General features: G+C 37.8%; 1 protein-coding gene across 4 annotated transcripts in view; it reads left to right on the top strand.

Annotated features, from left to right (window-relative positions):
- The first annotated feature begins 52 nt into the window (after positions 1-52).
- MCM8 (minichromosome maintenance 8 homologous recombination repair factor) overlaps positions 53-20,653 on the top strand; it is a 54,965-nt gene continuing 34,364 nt past the window's right edge. Inside the window, exons 1-10 of one of the 4 annotated variants that reach the window (XM_055544253.1) lie at positions 53-410; positions 3,236-3,382; positions 3,662-3,745; positions 5,636-5,718; positions 6,231-6,380; positions 7,657-7,760; positions 8,534-8,732; positions 13,338-13,423; positions 19,793-19,944; positions 20,196-20,391. In XM_055544253.1, coding sequence (XP_055400228.1) covers positions 3,238-3,382; positions 3,662-3,745; positions 5,636-5,718; positions 6,231-6,380; positions 7,657-7,760; positions 8,534-8,732; positions 13,338-13,423; positions 19,793-19,944; positions 20,196-20,391 — 1,199 coding nt within the window. In that variant the 5' untranslated portion in view covers positions 53-410; positions 3,236-3,237. Of the gene's footprint in view, positions 411-3,177; positions 3,383-3,661; positions 3,746-5,635; positions 5,719-6,230; positions 6,381-7,656; positions 7,761-8,533; positions 8,733-13,337; positions 13,424-19,792; positions 19,945-20,195; positions 20,392-20,653 lie in introns of all 4 variants that reach the window. The other 3 variants (XM_055544254.1, XM_055544255.1, XM_055544252.1) reach the window with 3 other exon arrangements.

Raw genomic sequence — 20,653 nt, forward strand, 5'->3', positions numbered from 1 at the left:
AATCTCCTTGATTGGCTGTCCTCCGTCCCGCCCTTCACATCTCTGCGCGGCTTCGGGTGGAAGTTGCGTCACAGAAGCGCCAAGAAAGAACTAGGGAAAGTTTGGTTTGCATCGCTGTTGTGGCTGCCTACTCTAGATGTTTTTTGGCTAACCTATGCGGCCTAGGTGGAGAAGTTGAGGTCCTCGAGCCGCTCCAACAGACAAGCCTTGGTCCTGCGCCGGAACGTCAGGAGAGCTAAGGGTGAAAAGTCTGCGAGGCTTGGGTAGAGTCACCTGAGGAGCTCGCACCGCGGAGTCTCTTCTCACCTCGCCTTGCCTTCCCACTAGAGGAAGCGAGAGTCAGCCGAGCAGTGAATTGAGTGTTTTGGGACCTCTGTCTTTTGCAAGTAAGAGCTTAGTCTTGAGGAGACGTAAGTGAAGTGGCGTATATAACCAAGCATAGCAGCCCGACAGTGGGTTTTACTCCTTCTCCAGACCTACCTCTTGGATTTGTGTTGGAATTTTTACTAGTTATTCTCACCATATTACCTCATTTGTAAAAGACGCGGCAGGTAGCGTTTGGAAGCAGCGCTTCAGCTTAAGAATGGCAGAGATGAAGTTTCAGCCCAGTACTGTCACCAGACAACTTTGATCTTAATCAGTTCGCTTATTTCCTCTGGTCTAAAGTTTCTTAATATATGACGTGGTTTATATATTATCAAAGCCCTATTAGTTCCTTAACATCATGAACTTATTAACTTATTTATTAATTAAATGCTTTAAATAAAGATGCGGATAGGCTGCCTTGGAATGAATTGCCCTACAGTCTGCTGCAGCTGCTAAGTTGCTTCAGTCGTATCCGACTCTGTGCGACCCCATAGACGGCAGGTCACCAGGCTCCCCCGTCCCTGGGATTCTCCAGGCAAGAACACTGGAGTGGGTTACCATTTCCTTCTCCAATGCATGAAAGTGAAAAGTGAAAATGAAGTCGCTCAGTCGTGTCGGACTCTTTGAGACCCCATGGACTGCAGCCCACCAGGCTCCTCCGCCCATGGGATTTTCCAGGCAAGAGTACTGGAGTGGGGTGCCATTGCCTTCTCCGGCCCTACAGTCTATGTTATGATAAATTCTTATTTTTATCCTTAGGATAGGAACTTTTTTAAATTGAAGTGTAGTTGATTTATAATGTTAGATTCACGTGTACAATATAATGTTTAAATTTTTATAGATTATACTTCACTTAAAGTTATACTTAAGGGAATACCTTGGGCTAAGTGCTTCCACCGCAGGGGGCACAGGTTCCATCCTTGGTCAGGAAACTACGATCCTGCATGCAGTGCAGCCAAAAAAAAAAAAAAAAAACCGTAAAGAAAAGAAAATCCCAATCATAAAGTTATTATGAAATATTGGCTCTATTCCCTGTTGTGTGCATTGCATCTTTTTCAGTTACTTTATACCTAGTAGTTTGTACCTCTTAATCCCCTTTACCGATTCCACCCACAACCCTCTCTACTAGTTTTTAAACATTTAAAAAAATTTTTTTATTTATGGCTGTGTTGGGTCTTCCTTGTGGTGCCCTGGCTTCTCAATTAAGTGGCTTCTCTTGTTACGTAGCACAGGCTCCAGGGCTCCTGCGCCTCAGTATTTGCCCAGCTGGAGCTCAGTAATTTGTGGCACAGGGACTTAGTTGCCCCAAAGGCATGTGGATGCAAATTCCTAACCACTGGATCACCAGGGAAGTCTTTGTTTTATTTTTTAGATTCCACTTATAAGTGAAAATATACAGTACCTTTCTCTGACTTACTTCATTAAGCATAAAACTGTCCAGCTGTATCTATTTTGTTGCACATGGCAGAGTTTGTTTTTCATAGTTGAGTAATGTTTCATTGTGTGTGTGTATGTGTGTACATACCACATCTTCATCCATTCAATTTAGGTTGCTTCCATATCTTAGCTGTTGTAAATAATGTGTCTGTAAATGTTGGGGTGTATATACCTTTTTAAATTAGTGTTTTTGTTTTCTTCCTGTACTCTGGAGTGAAATTGCTGAATCATATGGTGGTTCTATTTTTAATTTCTTGAGGAAGCTCCACACTATTTTCCATAGTTGCTACACCAATTTACATTCCTACCAACAGTGTAGTAAGGTTCCCTTTTCTCCACATCCTCCCCAACATAAATTTGTTGTGTTTTTGACAATAGCCATTCTGACAGGTGTTAAGTGACAGCTCATTGTAGTTTTTGATTTGTGGCATGGCAAAGCTGTGACAAACCTAGACAGCATATTATAAAGCAGAGACATTACTTTGCTGAAAAAGGTCCTTATAGTCAAAGCTATGATTTTTCCCAGTGGATGGATGTGAGAGTTGGACCATAAAGAAGGCTTAGCGGTTGAAGAGTTGATGCTTTTGAACTGTGGTGATGGAGAAGACTCTTGAGAGTCCCTTGAACAGCAGGGAGATCAAATCAGTTAATCCTAAAGTAAACCAGTCCTGAATATTCATTGGAGGGACTGATGCTAAAGCTGAAGCTCTAATATTTTGGCTACCTGATGTGAAGAACTGAATCACTGAAAAAGATCCTGATGCTGAGAAAGATTGAGGTGGTTGGATAGCATCACCAACTCAATGAACATGAATTTGAGCAAGCTCCGGCATATGGTGAAGGATGGGGAAGCCTGGTGTGCTACAGTTCATGGGGTCGCAAAGAGTCGGACACGACTGAGTGAACAACAACAAATGACCAAAATGAAAATTAATTAAAAAAAGAATATCCATGTGTCTCTTATAAAAGTGGATAGAACACTGCTGGACTGACTGTAAGGTGCTATAATGATGTATTCCTGAAGTCACAGGTCAAGATAATGTTCAGCCAGTGCTGCCCTGTAATAAGTCTCACAACACTACAAAGTTATCTTAATTACCTCTTATTTTCACTTCTGTTGTGGGAATTCCTTGAAAACAAGTGTGGTATCTTTTTCTTATTTTTATCCCATGGTAAAAATAAGAAAAGGTTTAATCATTCAGTATACTTGCTTAAACATCTGTGGTATGCCTTAAAAAGAGATGAGGATTAGAAGAGTAACTGCAGAGTGTTTGGAGTTTGTACCATTCTGTGCAACATCTCAAGCCTGTTTGCTGGTCTCAAACTAGAATATATATTAATTTTTGCTTATTTACTGTGTTAATACATTTTTAGGAGTACAGTTTCCCCTACAGTTTTGATGAGGATTTTCCTATTCTCTATCTTTTAAAAGACATGAATGGAAAGTACAGAGGCAGAGGATTTGGACAAGGAAGAGTTCAAAGCTGGAAAAGTGGAAGAGGTGGTAGGGGCTTCTCAGGCAAATGGAGAGAAAAAGAGCACAGACCTGACCTGAATAAAGCCACAGGAAAACATCCTGGTAGGAGAGGCCAACAGTAGTTCAAATTTTTTTTTTTCTTCCATGAAGGAATCTGTTCATGCCTGTTGTGAAAAGCAGTTTAATTGAAATTTGTCTGTCTTTTATTTGATGTTACCCTTAAAGGTAACATTTGGATGTTAATATCCAAAATTAGTGAAACCTGTAATTTAGATATTTGTTAATAACATGTCAGTGTCTCATTAAAAGGGGAAGCAAATTAGAAAAAAATGTTTCTATTAACCCAGTATTCTGTTTTTGTGGGTTTTTTTGCTTTTTCAGAACAAATCCCACAGTCTTTGCTACTACAGTCAACATTGGATCAGTTCATACCATATAAAGGCTGGAAGCTTTATTTCTCTGAAGGTAGAGTTTAAAGTGCTAAAGTACTATAAGTCTTATTTTCTTAACTTTCTTTAGATGCTACATCTCAAATTACTATAATTTATTCTGCTTACATATATATATGTGTGTATATGTATTTTTATATATATATCTCCATCTCCTTTTCTTTAATCTTGATTCACCCAAACAAATTATGTTTCAGGAGCGTTATTTTTCATTTTTGTATCAGAAAAACAAACCCACACTAGTTATTTCAAAAAGAGGATTTAATACAGGGAATTGGGTATATAGACAGAGGATTAAAAGAACAAAAAGGGAACATTAAGGTAAACTCCTAGATAGCATTAGCTCTGGAAAACAGCAACTAACCTTTTGACTGAGGAAACAAAAGATAAATAGTGCTGAAGTTGGACTTCCTGGTTGTCTTAGCAGTAAAGAATCCACCTGCTGATGGATGAGATGTGGGTTTGATCCCTGGGTGGTGAAGATCCCCTGGAGAAGGAAATGGCAACCCACTCCAGTATTCTTCACAGGATAATCCCATGGACAGAGGAGCCTTATGGGCTACAGTCCACGGGGTTGCAAAAAGTTGGACGCAACTGAGCATGCGTGCACACTGAGGTTCCAGAACCTAAGAATTCAAAGGAGGAGCGACAGCATAGCTGCGGTTTCAGCCTTAGAGGGACACCCTACAAACCTGTATTTGGACCTCTGCAAAATATCTTTCAGAGCTGTGCTCAGACTCTGAGGTGAATTAAGCTGGTTGCTGCTGGTAATTCTGGCAGGAGAATGGTTGGTGCTTGGAGTTGGGGGCTAGAACTGTAGCTATCCTCTACATCTGGAGAAATGCTGAAAAGAATTGTAAACAATAAATTTCTTTCTTCCTATCCTTCCACCTGCCAATACCTAAAGTTGCCTGTAATTGGCAGAACTTTACAGAAATCTGGGAAATGTATTGTGCAGATCTTGATAATAGAATCACAGAGCAGAAAATAGAAGGATAGGCTTAGAACCAAGAGACAACAACCAACAAAGTTTATGTAGAAACATAGTTAAGGAATCTCCTTTATCAGTTAACTTCATATATCTGTGTGTATGGATTTGGAGAATTGTCTTTTCTATGGTCTTATAGTATTGTGGGCTTGTTACATCTCCCTCTAGACTGCACTGCTTGCTTCATACCATGTACTCAGTATTCATTTTGTGAATGAAGAAAGTGATTTACAAATGCTTTCCCTATTAAGAGTTGTATTCTTTTTTTCTGTCATATGAGAAATGTTACGTTTCATAGTTGATGTGTCTTGTGTTGCTTTAGGATGCACTAGCCGCCAATACCTGCAATATTTCCCTAGCAGTTAGCGCAGAACAAGGCGCCTTTGGCCAGTTGTACTTTGAAACTCCAGTCTCCTTCACTGTACTGATTGTGGGAGACCAACTCAAAAATGTTACAGAACTTTACCAAGTGGAAGATAACTTTACAGTTTTGGGACTGGAGTCAAGTTGTAACCTACCTACCCTGATCTCAGGAAGGGATCTGACAAGTGGCTATTTGGACTAGTAGGATTTTCTTTGAAAAGAGATGAGAGTTTAGTCTGTGTGCTAAACTTTGGCTCTATCATGTAAGCTATTTGAACTAGTAGGTCTTACTGGGTGTCACATTTCATTGTAAAGATTTTCAGATATTGGTGGTTTTAGAGCTACTTCCTGTCTGCATTTCAGATTATGCAGACCTGAACTTGTTTTAGAATCTTAAGTTTACATTTTATACCAGTTCTAATCTAAATGTAATCAGAATGCACAGTGATTATAAGCCATCTACCATGTATATAAATAGTATTTCTTCTGTCTCATGAAAAATATGCTTATACATTTGTGATTATTATTAGTCTGATGTCGTATTTGTTGGATTAGTTTACAGTGACAGCATTCCTTTTATTGAGAAGATTGAAGCATTTGAAAGTTTTTTCACAGAGCGTATTGAGTTATATGATAAGGTAAGGTTCTTGTACAACAAAGCCACTAGTCCACCTTTATGTGTCGTCTTATTGAACAGTGTATTTGAGGTGCTAGTAATTGTGACTATAGACAGTGGACTGCCTTGGCCCAGCAACCAGCTTCCCACTTAACAGCAGTGTGGACGTTGGTGAATTACTTACTTTCTTTGTGCCTTAGTTTTCTCATCTATTATTAGAGTATAATAGTATTAATACCTACTTCAAAGTGTTGTTAAGTGGCATAAGTCAGTTCGGTTCAGTTCAGTCGCTCAGTCGTGTCCGACTCTGCGACCCCATGAATCGCAGCACGCCAGGCCTCCCTGTCCATCACCAACTCCCGGAGTTCACTCAGACTCATATATTTTAAATACTAGAACTGTGCTCGACACAAAACATAGAATACTTATTATCACCATATTAACATTATATGCTTTCTCATAGTGTGTGATTGAATGCTTATGATAATTCACTCTGAAAAACCAATCCTTATTTTCATATCTAATATTTTATAGGATGAAATAGAAAGAAAGGGAAGTATTTTGGTGGATTTTAAAGAACTGATAAATGATGATGAAATAACTAAACTGATACCAAATATAGCAAATGAATTAAGGGATACACCTGAGAAAACCCTGGCTTGCATGGGTCTGGCAATACATCAGGTAAATGTTTATTTTGTGACTTTTGTCAAACTTTAAAAGGAAGATTTCACAGTAACAGTACCTTCTCATAGACTTAATTTTTATCAACAGACCTTTGCTAGAACTGAAAGATTGCAGTCTGGTTAGAGGAAGACTTCATAGGTGTGGGGGGCTTTATAATGGGTCTTAAAGTGTTGCTGAGGACTGGACGTAGAGCAGAGGAGGTCAGGGTTTCCAAACGAGGGTTCATTACAAAGGTTCATCACAAGATGTATACACTGCTCGTGACCTAAGACTGGGAACGTTGACTGTTTTCAGACTCCTTTTGTTCATTAGTTCATATCTAAATTACCACATCCTTTCACTTTTTTTTCTAAAGTGTCTCTTAAATCCACCTCTTTTCCATCTTTACAGTCTCTTTCATCTTTCCTTAACGGTTGCCATACGTGGTAAAACATGGTTTGTCCTTGGAAACCATGGTGACTGTTTCTTGCCAAATGACGCCCAAACCCTTTATGTGGCATTGAAAGCCTTCCATAACGTAGTTCAACTTCTCTTCCCACTCTCCGTTTACTACCATCCAGCTAAACTGACGTCCCTCTAGGATTCTCTGAGTCCTGCACCTCTTACACATGCTGTCCATTTGGCATAGAATGCCTCTTGCCTCACGTATCCAAATGTCTTGGGTCTAACTCAGTTATGACTCTGTGAAACCTTTTCATGACTCCTTTTCAAAACTCATATGGTTTTTTGGTCTGTATATCTTTATGGTAACAATTACAGCTGCGTATTCACATCTCATTTTTTTCAGAGATGAGCCATTTTTTTCAGAGATGATCATTTTTTTCATGGCAGCATGCTGCTTTGTACACAAGTAGATGGTAAATATTTATTTTACTTAATGTCAAATGCCAAGAAGGTAATATTGGTTATTTCAGAAGTCATCTTTATTTCTTTATCTTAACATTGAATTTGAAGAAGTAGAAAATATTTTTTCACCAGAATACATCTAGAATGTATAGCTTTGGGGGCTTCTGTAAGGACTTAATACTAGGTTTAGTTGAGACAGAAAGTAGCAGACCTTCTGTCAGTCCAGGGACAGCAAAACCCCAGGTAAAACATAATCCACTATAAAATAATTGATCTTAATTAAATATCATAATTTTAAAGGGCAGTTAGAGTTCTGTTAATCTCTCTGAACTGTTTATATTCTAAACTTCATATTCTATGTAAAAGAGTTCTGCTTCAAGAGGATATTTTGTTAAGTAACTCTTAAGTAAATGTCTGTCTTGTCTAGGTATTAACTAAGGACCTCGAAAGGCATGCAGCTGAGCTACAAGCCCAAGAAGGATTGTCTCGAAATGGGGAAACAGTGGTTAATGTGCCACACATTCACGCAAGGTGAAGAATTTGCTGGTATTAAAGTATTATCACAATCAGGCCCTGAAGCCTATTTAAGAATGAGAACCTCATTTTATAAAGTCAAAGAAATCAGTAAAAAGGGTATGACTTTATTGCTAACTCAGTGGTTATCACACCCAAGTGAACATGCTGAATTTAAAGAGATCATGATAGAAATAAACCTTTTCTGCCCAAATCAGTTGATATATGAGCCTGCAAATTTTTGTGTTAACTTTGGATATATGCCTATCTAGACTCTGCTGATTACATTTAATAATCCCTGTAATACACTAAGTGGTGTAATTAAATTTTGTTCAAGTTATTAGATTTCTATTAAACACAGAACAAATGGACTTTTTTCTTGAATTTATCTGTATTGTATTACAAGATTTTAAATTCACATTGGAAGAGATGAATAAGGTGATCATCAGGTATTTTTGTTTTGTTTTCCCCCAGAATTTAAAAAAGACATTTCCTAATACTGCTTGAAAAAGAAGTTAGAAACTCAAAAATTGCTGAATCTGAGACTTTCCCTTTGGCATTATTTTTTCCTTTTCCCATAGAGAACAGCCAGTGGGACAAGAGTAAAAGGGAAGATTTAACATCTTTTATTTTTAAGGATGACTTAATACTTGTAAAATTCCTGATATATGGGGTGATATGGTTTGGGAATTCCATAATAGCTTCTAAAAGGAACTTGTGAAAATACAGACAACCTCAACTTTGTGCTCACTGTGAGTTCATAGTAAATACGTTCCTATTTTTGTTTTTAGGGTGTATAATTATGAGCCCCTGACACGGTTGAAGAATGTCCGAGCAAATTACTATGGAAAATACATTGCTCTGAGAGGAACAGTGGTTCGAGTCAGTAATACAAAGCCTCTTTGTACCAAGATGGCTTTTCTTTGTGCTGCATGTGGAGAAATTCAGAGTTTATCTCTTCCAGATGGAAAATATAATCTTCCCACAAAGGTGATATCATGTTCTTTAACTACTTCATTGTTTTTAAAAATATTATTTATTCATTTATTTGGCTGTATCAGTTAGCTGCAGCAGTTGTGGCATGTGAGATCTTTATTGTGTCATGAATTGCATGGCGTGCAGGCTCCAGATCACGGCAGGCTCAGTAGATGTGGAGCATGGGCTTCTTAGTTGCCCTGCAGCATGTGGGATCTTAGTTCCCTGACTAGGAATCGAACCCACATCCTGTGCATTGCAAGGCGGATTCTTAACCATTGACCACCAGGGGAGTCCCAACTACTTCCTTCTTTGTCTTGATAAAGAAGACAAATCAGTTTACGGAAACCATTTCCCATTGTTTCTAAATACAGAGCTTATTTTTATTATTTTTGGTTTTTAAATTGTAAAATACTTCAGGGTACAGAAAATAAAGAAATGAAACATCTCTACCCATCACTTAGAATTTACATTTTGCCAGCACCAGATATATCTTGAAAGATACATAAAGCATTACTGGTGTAACTTTAGTCTCTCTTTTACCCCTTGCTTGTCCCATTCCCAGAGACAGCCACTATCTTGAAGTTAACATGTATTCTTTCTGTTCATTTTTTTATATTTTGACTTAATAGGTACACATATTGTTTTCTTCCCTTTATTTTGCTGTTTGAAAGTGATGTGTTCCTTTTTTTGTTAAACTATAGATTTTTAAAACTACAGAAAAATATATAGAATAATGTAACTAATATCTGTATAGCAGCATTATGAGTTGGCAAATATTTAGCTAATTTTTTTAACAAAAAATGTTAAGTATTATAAAGTCTCTTTGTTTCCCTCTGCAGTTCCATTAAACTTGTTCTACCCCTGGAGCCACTATTCTGAAATCAGCATGTATTCTTCAAATCTACGTGTTCATATTTGATTATATATATGTATAGGATTTGTTTTGTTTACATAAGTGATATTCTGAAGGTAGCAAATTGCTACCTTTTTTTCACTTGGTTATTTTGGAGTTCTACCTGTTTTTTTTATTATTTTTGGAGTACAATTGCTCTATAGGGTTGTGTTTCTGCTGTACAACATCATGCATCAGCTATTTGTATACATATATCCCTCCCACTCCTCATACCTGTCTTGATACATATCTAATTCTTTTCATTTACTGAGTGGAGTAAATGAATAGTCACTGTTTATGCATTCTCCTGGCAGACGTGGTGCTGTTTTGAGTTTTTCACAATTACAAATGATGCTGCCGAGAACGTTCTTATATATGTTTCTTTAGCAGAGGAATTCCTCAGTTATATGATATGCTTAATTTTAACTTTTTAGGCTGTAGCCAAAGTACTTTCCAGAATGTTGGTCCCAATTTACACCCCTTCTGGTAGTATTAGGCTGTTATAATTTCCCCATATTTTCATTAACACTTAGTATTGTTGGGTTTTTTAATTTTTGCCAGACTGATGGGTATAAAATGGTATTTCATTTTTAATATGAATGTCTATGATTTCTCTTATGTTTGAGCATCTTTTCACATCTTTATTGGCCATTCAGTTACTTTATTGAATTTTGTTTTAATTTCTGTTCATTTTTCTGTTTATACTATTGATAAAAGTTTTTATGAATTTTTGATATTGAACAGGGTTCCCTCATAGCTCAGTTGGTAAAGAATCCGCCTGCAATGCAAGAGACCCCAGTTTGATTCCTGGGTCAGGAAGATCCACTGGAGAAAGGATAGGCTACCCATTCCAGTATTCTTGGGCTTCCTTATGGCTCAGCTGGTAAAGAATCACCTGCAATGTAGGAGACCTGGGTTTGATCCCTGGGTTGGGAAGATGCCCTTTGATTTCTTACATTATAGATATTTTCTCCCAGTCTTTAGTTTAACTTTGTGGTACATTTTTTTGTTTTAGAGTTTTACATTTTGACATGGTTAGATTGATCAGTCTTTTTCCTTATGACTCTGTTACATTTTATGCATGGCTAAAGAAGGGCCCCTCACTCAAGCATTATAAGCATTGCTCTTATATTTTCTTCCAATACTTTTAAAATTTAATTTTATTCTTTTTTTAACACCAAAAACATTTTGCATTGGCATATAGCCAATTCACAATGTTGTGATAGTTTCAGGTGAACAGCAAAGGGACTCATCCATATACACACACACACACACACACACACACACACACGTGTCTCCATTCTCCCCCAAACCCTCCTCCCATCCAGGCTGCCACATAACATTGAGCAGAGTTCCATGTGCTATACAATAGGTCTTTCTTGGTTATCCATTTTAAATACAGCAGTGTGTACATGACCTTCCCAAAGTCCCTAACTGTCCCTTCCACCTGGCAACCATAAGTTTGTTTTCTAAGTCTGTGAGTCTCTTTTCTATTTTGTAGGTAAATTCATTTGTATCATTTCTTTTTAGATTCCATGTATAAGGAGTATCATATGATATTTCTCCTTTTCTGTCTGACTTACTTCACTCAATATGACACTCTTTAGGTCTGTTTATGTTGCTACAAATGGCCTTATTTCATTCTTTTTAATGGCTGAGTACTACTCCATTGTATGTATGTACCACATTTTTATCCATTCTTCTGTCAATGGGCATTTAGGTTGCTTCCATGTTTTAGCTATTATAAACAGTGCTGCAGTGAACCTTGAAGTGCATGTATCTTTTCAGGGCATGTTTTTCTTCTTCTAGTACTTCTGAGTCTTGTATTTTCTATTTAGATCTTTCGTCCATCTGAAATTTAACTTTGTGAATGGCATTAAGCTGAGGATCTAATTTCATTCTTTAAGGTGAAAACCCAATTGTCACCATTTCTACATTAATCCTTCTGTTTCTACTGATGTGTAATATGTCATCTGTCGTACACTATACTCCTGTAGACACATGAATCTGTTTTATATTACAGTTCCTATACCAGATCTACATCATCCTATTTACATTGACCTTATTAAAACTTTTAATAAGGTAGAGAAACTTGCCATACCTATTCTTCTTTTCCAGAGTTGCCGTTACCATCCTTAGACTTTAATAAGTTTAGCATTAATTACATTTTTACTCAAATTGAAATTCCTAGGCTTCCTTCTCTTATAGGAAGAACAGAATGTGTTCAGCTATTGGTTCTGAATAATTAATAGTGTTGATAAATGTGTAGCATCTACTATTTGGGCTTAAGATTCAGGACTGCCTTTAGGTCAGAGAGGTCAGATGTTTGTTTTGTTTTGTTTTGTTTTGTTTTTTAATTTTATTTTTGGGGCCATGCCATGCAGCTTGTAGAATCTTAATTTCCTGAACAGGGATTGAACCCAAGACCTTGGAGTGAAAGTAGAGAGTCTTAACCGCTGGATCACCAGAGAATTCCCTGGCAAGGCCAGAATTTAAATCCTAATTTAAATCAGATATTTTCTGTAAATATTATTTGACCAAGTTATTTCCGTGCCCTATAATATAGTAGGTAGAAATGCTAACTTGTTATTCATGTGTCTGAACTTAAGTGAATCAAAGTGATCAGAAAGATGATTGTTCCAGGTGGTCTCTGTTTTAGTCACTATTGCTGCATAACTAATCACCATAGTGACTCAAAATAACAATCATTTTATTATTTCACATGGTTTCTGTAGGTTGAGTTTGGAAGAACTGGTTGTCTTGGTATTTCTAAGTTTTGATCTCTTATGAGGCTGGATGGAACAGCAAGGGACTGGAGTGGCTGGGTGCTGGCCAGCATTTCTTCTGTATATCATCTTTCTGTGTGGGCTGGTTTTGGCTTCTCACACACAGTATAGTTGCTCAGGACACTCCTTCTGCTCACATGACTGCCGATAGCTTCAAGAGGCAGAGTTCCAGCTGACGGCAGGAATGGCTTTGCCTCTTTTGAGGCAGCCTCGGAAGTCAAGCAGCATCACTTCTGTCATATTCAGTTGGTTTCAAAGTGAGTCACAAGCCTGTCCACATTCCAGGAGAGGGAAATTAGACTCCAACTCTTAATAGGGGAGTGGCAAGGTTCTGGAAAGGTTTGAGGGGAGATATTGCAACCATATTTGGAAAACACAGTTTGCCACAGTCTCTTTATTTATAAACGCATATTGAGATACTTAAGTGATTTATGAAAATAAATGATTCATGAAAACTTGAACTTACATGTTGAGGACTGCCTGTGTGGTACAATAAAAATATTATATTTAATACTATACAGACAGTGCAGAAAGAGATTAGATAGGAGAACTGGGGATTAAAGAAGACCAAGAAAGGCTTTTGAAAAAGAGAAGATTGGGGCTGGGTATGTGGGACTGGATATAAGGGAATGTTCAAGGATTGAGACACTACTTGAATACAAAGGAAGGAATAAGTGCTTGGTGTGAGAGGCATGTAAGGAGCCTTGCATACCCACAGCAGAAAGAATAAGAGCAGTAATCAAGAGAGACCAGGTGAAAAAGTGCCTCAAAAACAGAATCAGTAATAGAAGGAAATAGATCATTGCAGCTTTTAGCTCATCTTACTTTAATACTGTTCTGGGATCAACTTGTAAACATACTAAATGAAGCATTTTAACTTGGATTTTCCTGAGATATGATAATTTAGCAAAATTTAAGTGTGAATTAATCTTGTTGCAGTGTCCTGCACCAGCATGTCGAGGGAAGTCATTTACAGCTCTTCGTAGTTCTCCTCTCACAGTTACGATGGACTGGCAGTCAATCAAGTAAGCAATCAGACTATTAAATAAAAGGCAGGTTTTAGAGCTCTCATACTGCCAAGTAAATTTACAGTATTCCTGTATTATACTTTGATTCTTATGTGTAGATAGTAATAAAATATAAAAGTTTTATTTGGTGAAGAGTTATGTGTTGAAGTAATAATTATCTTTATTTGAGATTTGTTTTCTATCAGATTCCAGAAAGAATTTGATGTTCAAGTATTTTGTCATTTTGCTACTGAGAAATTATTTTATATCTCATTTATGTGACTCACTGAACTGGATTTACATACAAGCAAAGCTGTATGACAGACTACAGTCCATGGGGTCACAAAAGTCAGACATGACTTAGCAGCTAAACAACAGTGTTTCATTCCATAATGAAGATATTCTAAAAATAATATTGTTTTCAAGTTTTAAAATAGAGACTCCCTTAGAAATAGATATTTCATTTTATGTTCACACTATTCATGAGACATTTTACTGTATAGGTATTTAAAAAAACTTGTTTTTTTTTTTTTTTTGAAAGTCAGATAGTTTTCTCTATGTGTGTATATTTTTAGTCTAACAGTTTATCCCATTTTTTTCTGGCTATAGCCTCGTAACTCATCCCTAAATATAATGTAATGGATAGTTTTGAAGTCAGAGTGCTATCCAGGAAACTTCTAAGAACATGGGGGAAAAGTGAAGTAAATTGCTACCAGGCCCTGTCCTAGCTTGACCTCCTTCTGTCCTATAAAAACCAAGACCAATATATACAGTAATCAACTGTGCACTATACTGAGATCTTTACAAACACAGCATTTTATAGAAGATGAAATGTTTAAAACTCTTGAGTGTGATCTTGTGCCTTGTGAATGGGGAATCCCGGTTTCCAGCCTGTGTCTGTAATACCTTCACCACTGAAGAGGGTAGTGAGGGCCTCAAAGGTGCTATGAGGTCCACATAGATCCATGGAAGATCCAGTGATTTAATTATATTATTATGGCTTTTAAGTGATTTTAAAGTCTCTTTGTTTTCAGGTAAAAATAGCAGACTAAAAATAGACTTAAGTATTTTAACTGAATTTGAATGATCGTCTCCTAATATTAGGAAATCAAACTTAGAGGTAGACGATTGAGAAAAAGAGGACATTTAAGTCCTTTTTTTTTTTATTAATATAAATTTATTTATTTTAATTGGAGGCTAATTACTTTACAATATTGTATTGGTTTTGCCGTACATCAACATGAATCCGCCACGGGTGTACAGGTGTTCCCCATCCTGAACCCCGCTCCCACCTCCCTCCCCATACCATTTAAATCCTTTTTGTGGGTTTTTAAAAGGTATTACTCAAGTTCATTTTAAATGAGTCAGTTATAGTAAAACTTTGTTAATGCAATATCAGCTTACATGATAGTTGTTTAAGTCTATTGATAAAATGATATTTTGCCCTAGAAGAAAGGCCACCTTCCTGCCATATATGGTAAATTCAGTTTCATTTTTTTCTGAGCCTGAGTTTGGATGTCCATAAGGAATTAAATTATAGTTTTTCAGCTAGCATTGAAATGTTTGGATGCATCAGGGTGACAGTTTTATAATGTATATCAGAATCAGAAGCAGTCCCAGTTCTAGGAGTTCATCTGATGAAGACAGTCACAAAACGTACAGAAATTACTTGCTGAAGGTTCGTTTTCACAGTGTTGATGACCAAAAATGGAGAATAGCCTAAACATCTGAAGATAATATTATAAGAGGGATGGTACAGTGAATTATTGTATAGCCACTAATTATGATGATGTAGGAGAGTGTTTTGAAATGACATCCGGAAATGTTTACACTAAACTTAGTGATAAAGCAGGTCACAGAATGTTTTCTACTATTAGTATATAATACTGACTTTATTTATCTTTTTTTAAAAAACAACACTGGTAAATAAGACATGTTGAGAGTATACTGTTTGGGAAGTGAGATGAGGATGATTGTTAGTTTCTTCTTTCTGTTTATCTATGTTTTTAAGTTTTTCCAAAGGTGACATAGAAATAGGTGTTCTTTTAATAAGAAAAGTCTAAAATATACTTTTTTAAAGCAAGGTGATCTTAGCATGTTTGTGTCATTCTGATACTTCTCATTGCAGTTCACCAGGATTTTGTTTTAATTGATTAATTTACTTTTGGCTGTGCTTGGGCTGTCTCTAGTTGTGACGAGTGGAGGCTGCTCTCTAGTTGTAGTGCATGGGCTTTTCATTTTGGTGGCTTCTCTTATTGCAGAGCATGGACTCTAGGCATGCAGGCTTCAGTAGTTGTGGCACATGGGCTCAGTAGTTGTGGCTCGTGAGCTCTAGAGCGTGGGTTCAGTAGTTTTGGTCCATGGGCTTAGTTGCCCTGTGGCATGAGGGATCTTCCTGGACCAGGGATTAAACCCATGTACCCTACATTGGCAGGCGAATTCTTAACCACTGGACCACCAGGGAAGTCCCAGTTTGGCAGTTTTTAAATGTGCTTTGAGAGTGAAGGTAGTGGGTAACTGCAGTAGGGTTTGTGCTTACATTCATCATGTAAGTGATTAAAAGGTTTTAAAATAATGCATATTAAATGTTTTAAAAAACTTAATCAACATAGAAGGTCACAGTTCCTACAACTTCGTGTCTTATACATAATTCTAGATAGCATTATCATGTCTCTTTTTTCACTTTACCCATCCACTCTGTGAGCTGAGGACATTAGAGACATGGTGAGAGGGTAACAGGCAGGAAGGCCAGGGGTCTCCAAACAGAGGAAATAGGCTGCAAGTGCAGACATTTTTATCTCTCTTAAGTGGCAGGAGGAAACAAACTAGTGATATTTTTTTCCTTCTCTATACAAATTTAAAAGGAGGTTTCTCTTAAAATACTGTGTTGCCATAATGATACCTGGTTTCACCTGAAGTTCAGTTCAGTTTAGTCGCTCAGTCATGTCCGACTCTTTGCGATCCCATGAATCGCAGCACGCCAGGCCTCCCTGTCCATCACCAACTCCCAGAGTTCACTCAGACTCATGTCCATCGAGTGAGTGATGCCATCCAGCCATCCCATCCTCTTTCGTCCCCTTCTCCTTCTGCCCCCAATCCCTCCCAGCATCAGAGTCTTTTCCAATGAGTCAACTCTTCGCCTGAGGTGGCCAAAGTACTGGAGTTTCAGCTTTAGCATCATTCCTTCCAAAGAAATTCCAGGGCTGATCTCCTTCAGAATGGACTGGTTGGATCTGCTTGCAGTCCAAGGGACTCTCAAGAGTCTTTTCCAACACCACAGTTCAAAGCATCAATTCTTCAGCGTTCAGCCTTCTTCACAGTCCAACTCTCACATCCATACATGACCACAGGAAAAACCATAGCCTTGACTAGACAGACCTTTGTTGACAAAGTAATGTCTCTGCTTCTCAAACCTTGAGTTAACCAATGCATTTTTCTTATGGAAATGTTTGTCCTTAAGCTGTGTTAATGTACTATGCATTTACCCCAAACTCTGTCTTCAAGTTCCGCCTAATGGCTCAGAACCTACTTGACAAACCAGTATGTTAATACTCAGACATTGTTCCCCTAATCTGTGTAAATAAAACTATTTGTATGGTAATCTGCCCTTCTACAAGATTCAAGTCAGTCGTTTTATGCCCCGGGATGAATCGTCTGGTGCCAGGATTATCCCAAAATACATCTTATGGATGAGGGACCTGGTGCCATTCTGAGTTTTAAGACATTCTTTCATTAACAGACTGCTAGTGACTATATAACATCCACATGAAGACTAGCAGGGGGGTACTCTTTCTGCCCCCTTCTGATGCCTATGTCAGAAGCTTTCTCTATATTCTTTATACTTTAATAAAACTTTATTACACAAAATCTCTGAGCGATCAAGCCTCGTCTCTGGCCCTGGATTGAATTCTTCTCCTCCGGAGGCCAAGAATCCCGGCGTCTTTTCGTGGGTCAACAACAACCTTTCAATGACACCTGCTTTCCCTTCCTCCCCTTCCACCTTTGGACTTTTTTCAGCTAAACTGTTACTTTTAAATTGTCCAGGTTTGCTTCTGTTTCCTAATCAGAATTATCTGTCATGTATTATTCATAGGTCATATCTGATAAAAACCAACAAACAGCACTTATATTTTTAATGATAATGTAAATATTGTTCAACAAAGAATCAACTCAGGTGATCAGATGCCAAGAGAAGGAAATGTAATTTGTGTAATTGGGTTGGGTTGTTTTGTTGGGCTTTTTCCCCCCTTAAAGGTAAATGACCAAGCATCAAAATCAAAATGGAGTATCTTTGGCACTTCCCTGCTGGTCCAGTGGTTAAGAATCTGCCTTCCAATGCAGGGAGCGTGGGTTTGATCCCTGGTCAGAGAACTAAGATCCCATGTGCTATGGGACAGCTAAGCCCGTGGGCCGCCACTACTGAGCCCATGTGCCACAACTAAGATACAGCCAAATAAATTTTTTTTTAAAGAGAGAATGTTTTTAAAAAATGGATTATCTTTTCTCATGCTTCACTGAATTATCTCATATTTTAACATGCTTCATATTTGGACTTTATCTTGTTGTTTAGCACTTTTCCAACTCTTTGTAATCTTTTTATCTATGGTGTTCTGGAAAAGTTTGAGTCTATCTGATCTTGTCTTCATTCTGCTTGACACTCTTTTCCACTCTAGAATATCTCCTTTCTGTTTTCTCTCTTTGTACTTCCCTTCAGGTTTATCCATTTAGTTGCTTATCCTTCACCCTTGCTTTTTTAAAAAAAAATTTTTTTTTTATTTAACTGCATTGGGTCTTATTTGTGGCACGTATGCTCTTTGTTGTGGTGCCCAAGGTTCTCTAGGCACTAGGGCTTCCCTCTAGTTGTGGCACTTGGGCTGTAGAACACAGAGGCTCAGTAGTTGCAGCATGTAAGTTCTCTAGTTTTGCATGTGGGCTTAGTTGCCCCATGGCCTGGGATTGAACCCATGTTCCCTGAATTGCAAGATGGATACTTAACCACTGGACCACCTGGGAATCCCCCCATCCTTTGTTTTCTTTATGTTCTTCTCTAGATTTCTTTGTTTTTTTTTTGCTTGTATCCCTTCTGTAAATGTTTGCTTTTTATATACGTCTTTAACTTTCCAAAACTTTGGCCACCTCATGCGAAGAGTTGACTCATTGCAAAGACTCTGATGCTGGGAGGGATTGGAGGCAGGAGGAGAAGGGGATGACAGAGGATAAGATGGCTGGATGGTATCACTGACTTGATGGACATGAGTCTGAGTAAACTCCAGGAGTTGGTGATGGACAGGGAGGCCTGGCGTGCTGCGATTCATGGGGTCGCAAAGAGTCAGACATGACTGAGCTTCTGAACTGAACTGAACTGAATTTTCCTGATTTCACACCTGTGTTTTCCAATAGTTTCTTTTTTATAGCAGCTTATTATTATTTTATGAAGGTAATGTTTTCTCAGAAACTGTTAGCTTGTTTTGTTTTTAATGCTCTTCTCCTTTTTGAATTGTTGCCATTTCATCCTCAAATATCTGATGAGGAATGAGAAATTTGAAGTAGGTAGGTAGGTTTCCTTTGCTATTTCTTAGGTAGGAGTTTTTCTTCAAAAAGCCTCATCACTGAATAGAAGGTATGGTTTTGACTATCACCTTTTGCTTTATGAATGTGTTTTTTAATTTGATTTGGGCTCCTCAGGTGCCAGAATGAGGAGCCTTATGTTGGAGCTCTGACTCCGCTCTGGACACTTTATCTACCTTCACAGAGTAGATGGTCTGTTTCCTTGAAACAGTGCTCTGGTTTTGCTGCGTGGGGAGGCCTGATGGCTCTGGTGGGGTGCCCTCATTCTTCTGCCTTCCTGTCTACCCACCTTCCAAATAATTTCTGAATAGCTATTCAGTGACTTGCTTTCAGTTGATTATCCTGTTTTGTTTCAGCCATCCACTCCCAGTTTTCATTCCTGCCAGTTCCAACTCAGAAGGCTCTCTGGGGCTGAGAACATTGGCTCCCACTGCTCTTGTACCTGTGTAAATTTTTCCTGTGTGTGTTCTGGAATTCACCTTATTTTATCCATCAATACTTTTCCATTTTCTGTTTTCTAAAATTTCATATCTCTTACTTGTTGATGGCACCTCCACACACCCCCAAATTTCCCTTCACTCTTTTAGTGACTGTCATCTTGGTGCACATTTTGATGGGAAGTTGGCTAATGCATGTGCCTATTCTGCTATCTTTAATTGGAAATTGCCAAAGTAGTTTTAGATACACTGTTGAACTTTTTTAAACTAAAGAACTGCCCTTTATCTAGCTTAGCACCATGTGGACCCTGAATAGTTAATATGTTGAAGAAATAACCTAGAGTCAGTATAAGTCCTGACTGAAAACTGTTTAACTTTTTAGAATACAGGAGTTGATGTCTGATGATCAGCGAGAAGCAGGTCGGATTCCACGAACAATAGAATGTGAGCTTGTTCATGATCTCGTGGATAGCTGCGTCCCAGGAGACACAGTGACTATCACCGGAGTTGTCAAAGTCTCCAACGCTGAGGAAGGTGTGGTATGACTTCCTCAATCTGACTGTCTCGGTAGTTTGTCAGCATTCATCTTTTCCCTTTTAAAGATATTTCTGAATTTCCAGTAATTTAAAGAACTCTTTGATTCTTATATAGGTGAAACTTTTCCTCTAAAATAAACATTTATTTAGTAATATAACTCACCATGCCTTTCTTTTACATTCTACTTGAATCTCTGTAGGGAAAATGAAAATACCAATTACTGTATTTTTGTACTTTGAAATTTACAGGTTCTCGAAATAAGAATGACAAATGCATGTTCCTTTTGTACATTGAAGCAAATTCTGTTAGCAATAACAAAGGACAGAAAACAAAGGCTTCCGAGGATGGATGTAAGCATGGAGCATTGATGGAGTTCTCACTTAAAGACCTTTATGCCATCCAGGAGATTCAGTCTGAAGAAAACCTGTTTAAACTCATTGTCAAGTATGTATGAGATTATCTCAAGTTTTATTTTATCATGTGCATGTTGGGGGTGCTTTTGGCTACCAGTAACTGAAAACCAGTCAAAATGGTTGCAAATTACAATTCATTAGACATCTTTAGACCTGTGCAGCCAAGTCACTGAAAGGAGACTAAAGGGTGAACTGTATACATAATATTTAAAGAAGGGATAAAATTTCATATTTTATTTCTATTCATATTTGAACTGAAATTTCATATTCAGTTCAAAGATTTAGAATACATA

Source organism: Bubalus kerabau, chromosome 13 (assembly GCF_029407905.1).
Source record: "Bubalus kerabau isolate K-KA32 ecotype Philippines breed swamp buffalo chromosome 13, PCC_UOA_SB_1v2, whole genome shotgun sequence".
Taxonomy (NCBI): domain Eukaryota; kingdom Metazoa; phylum Chordata; class Mammalia; order Artiodactyla; family Bovidae; genus Bubalus; species Bubalus kerabau.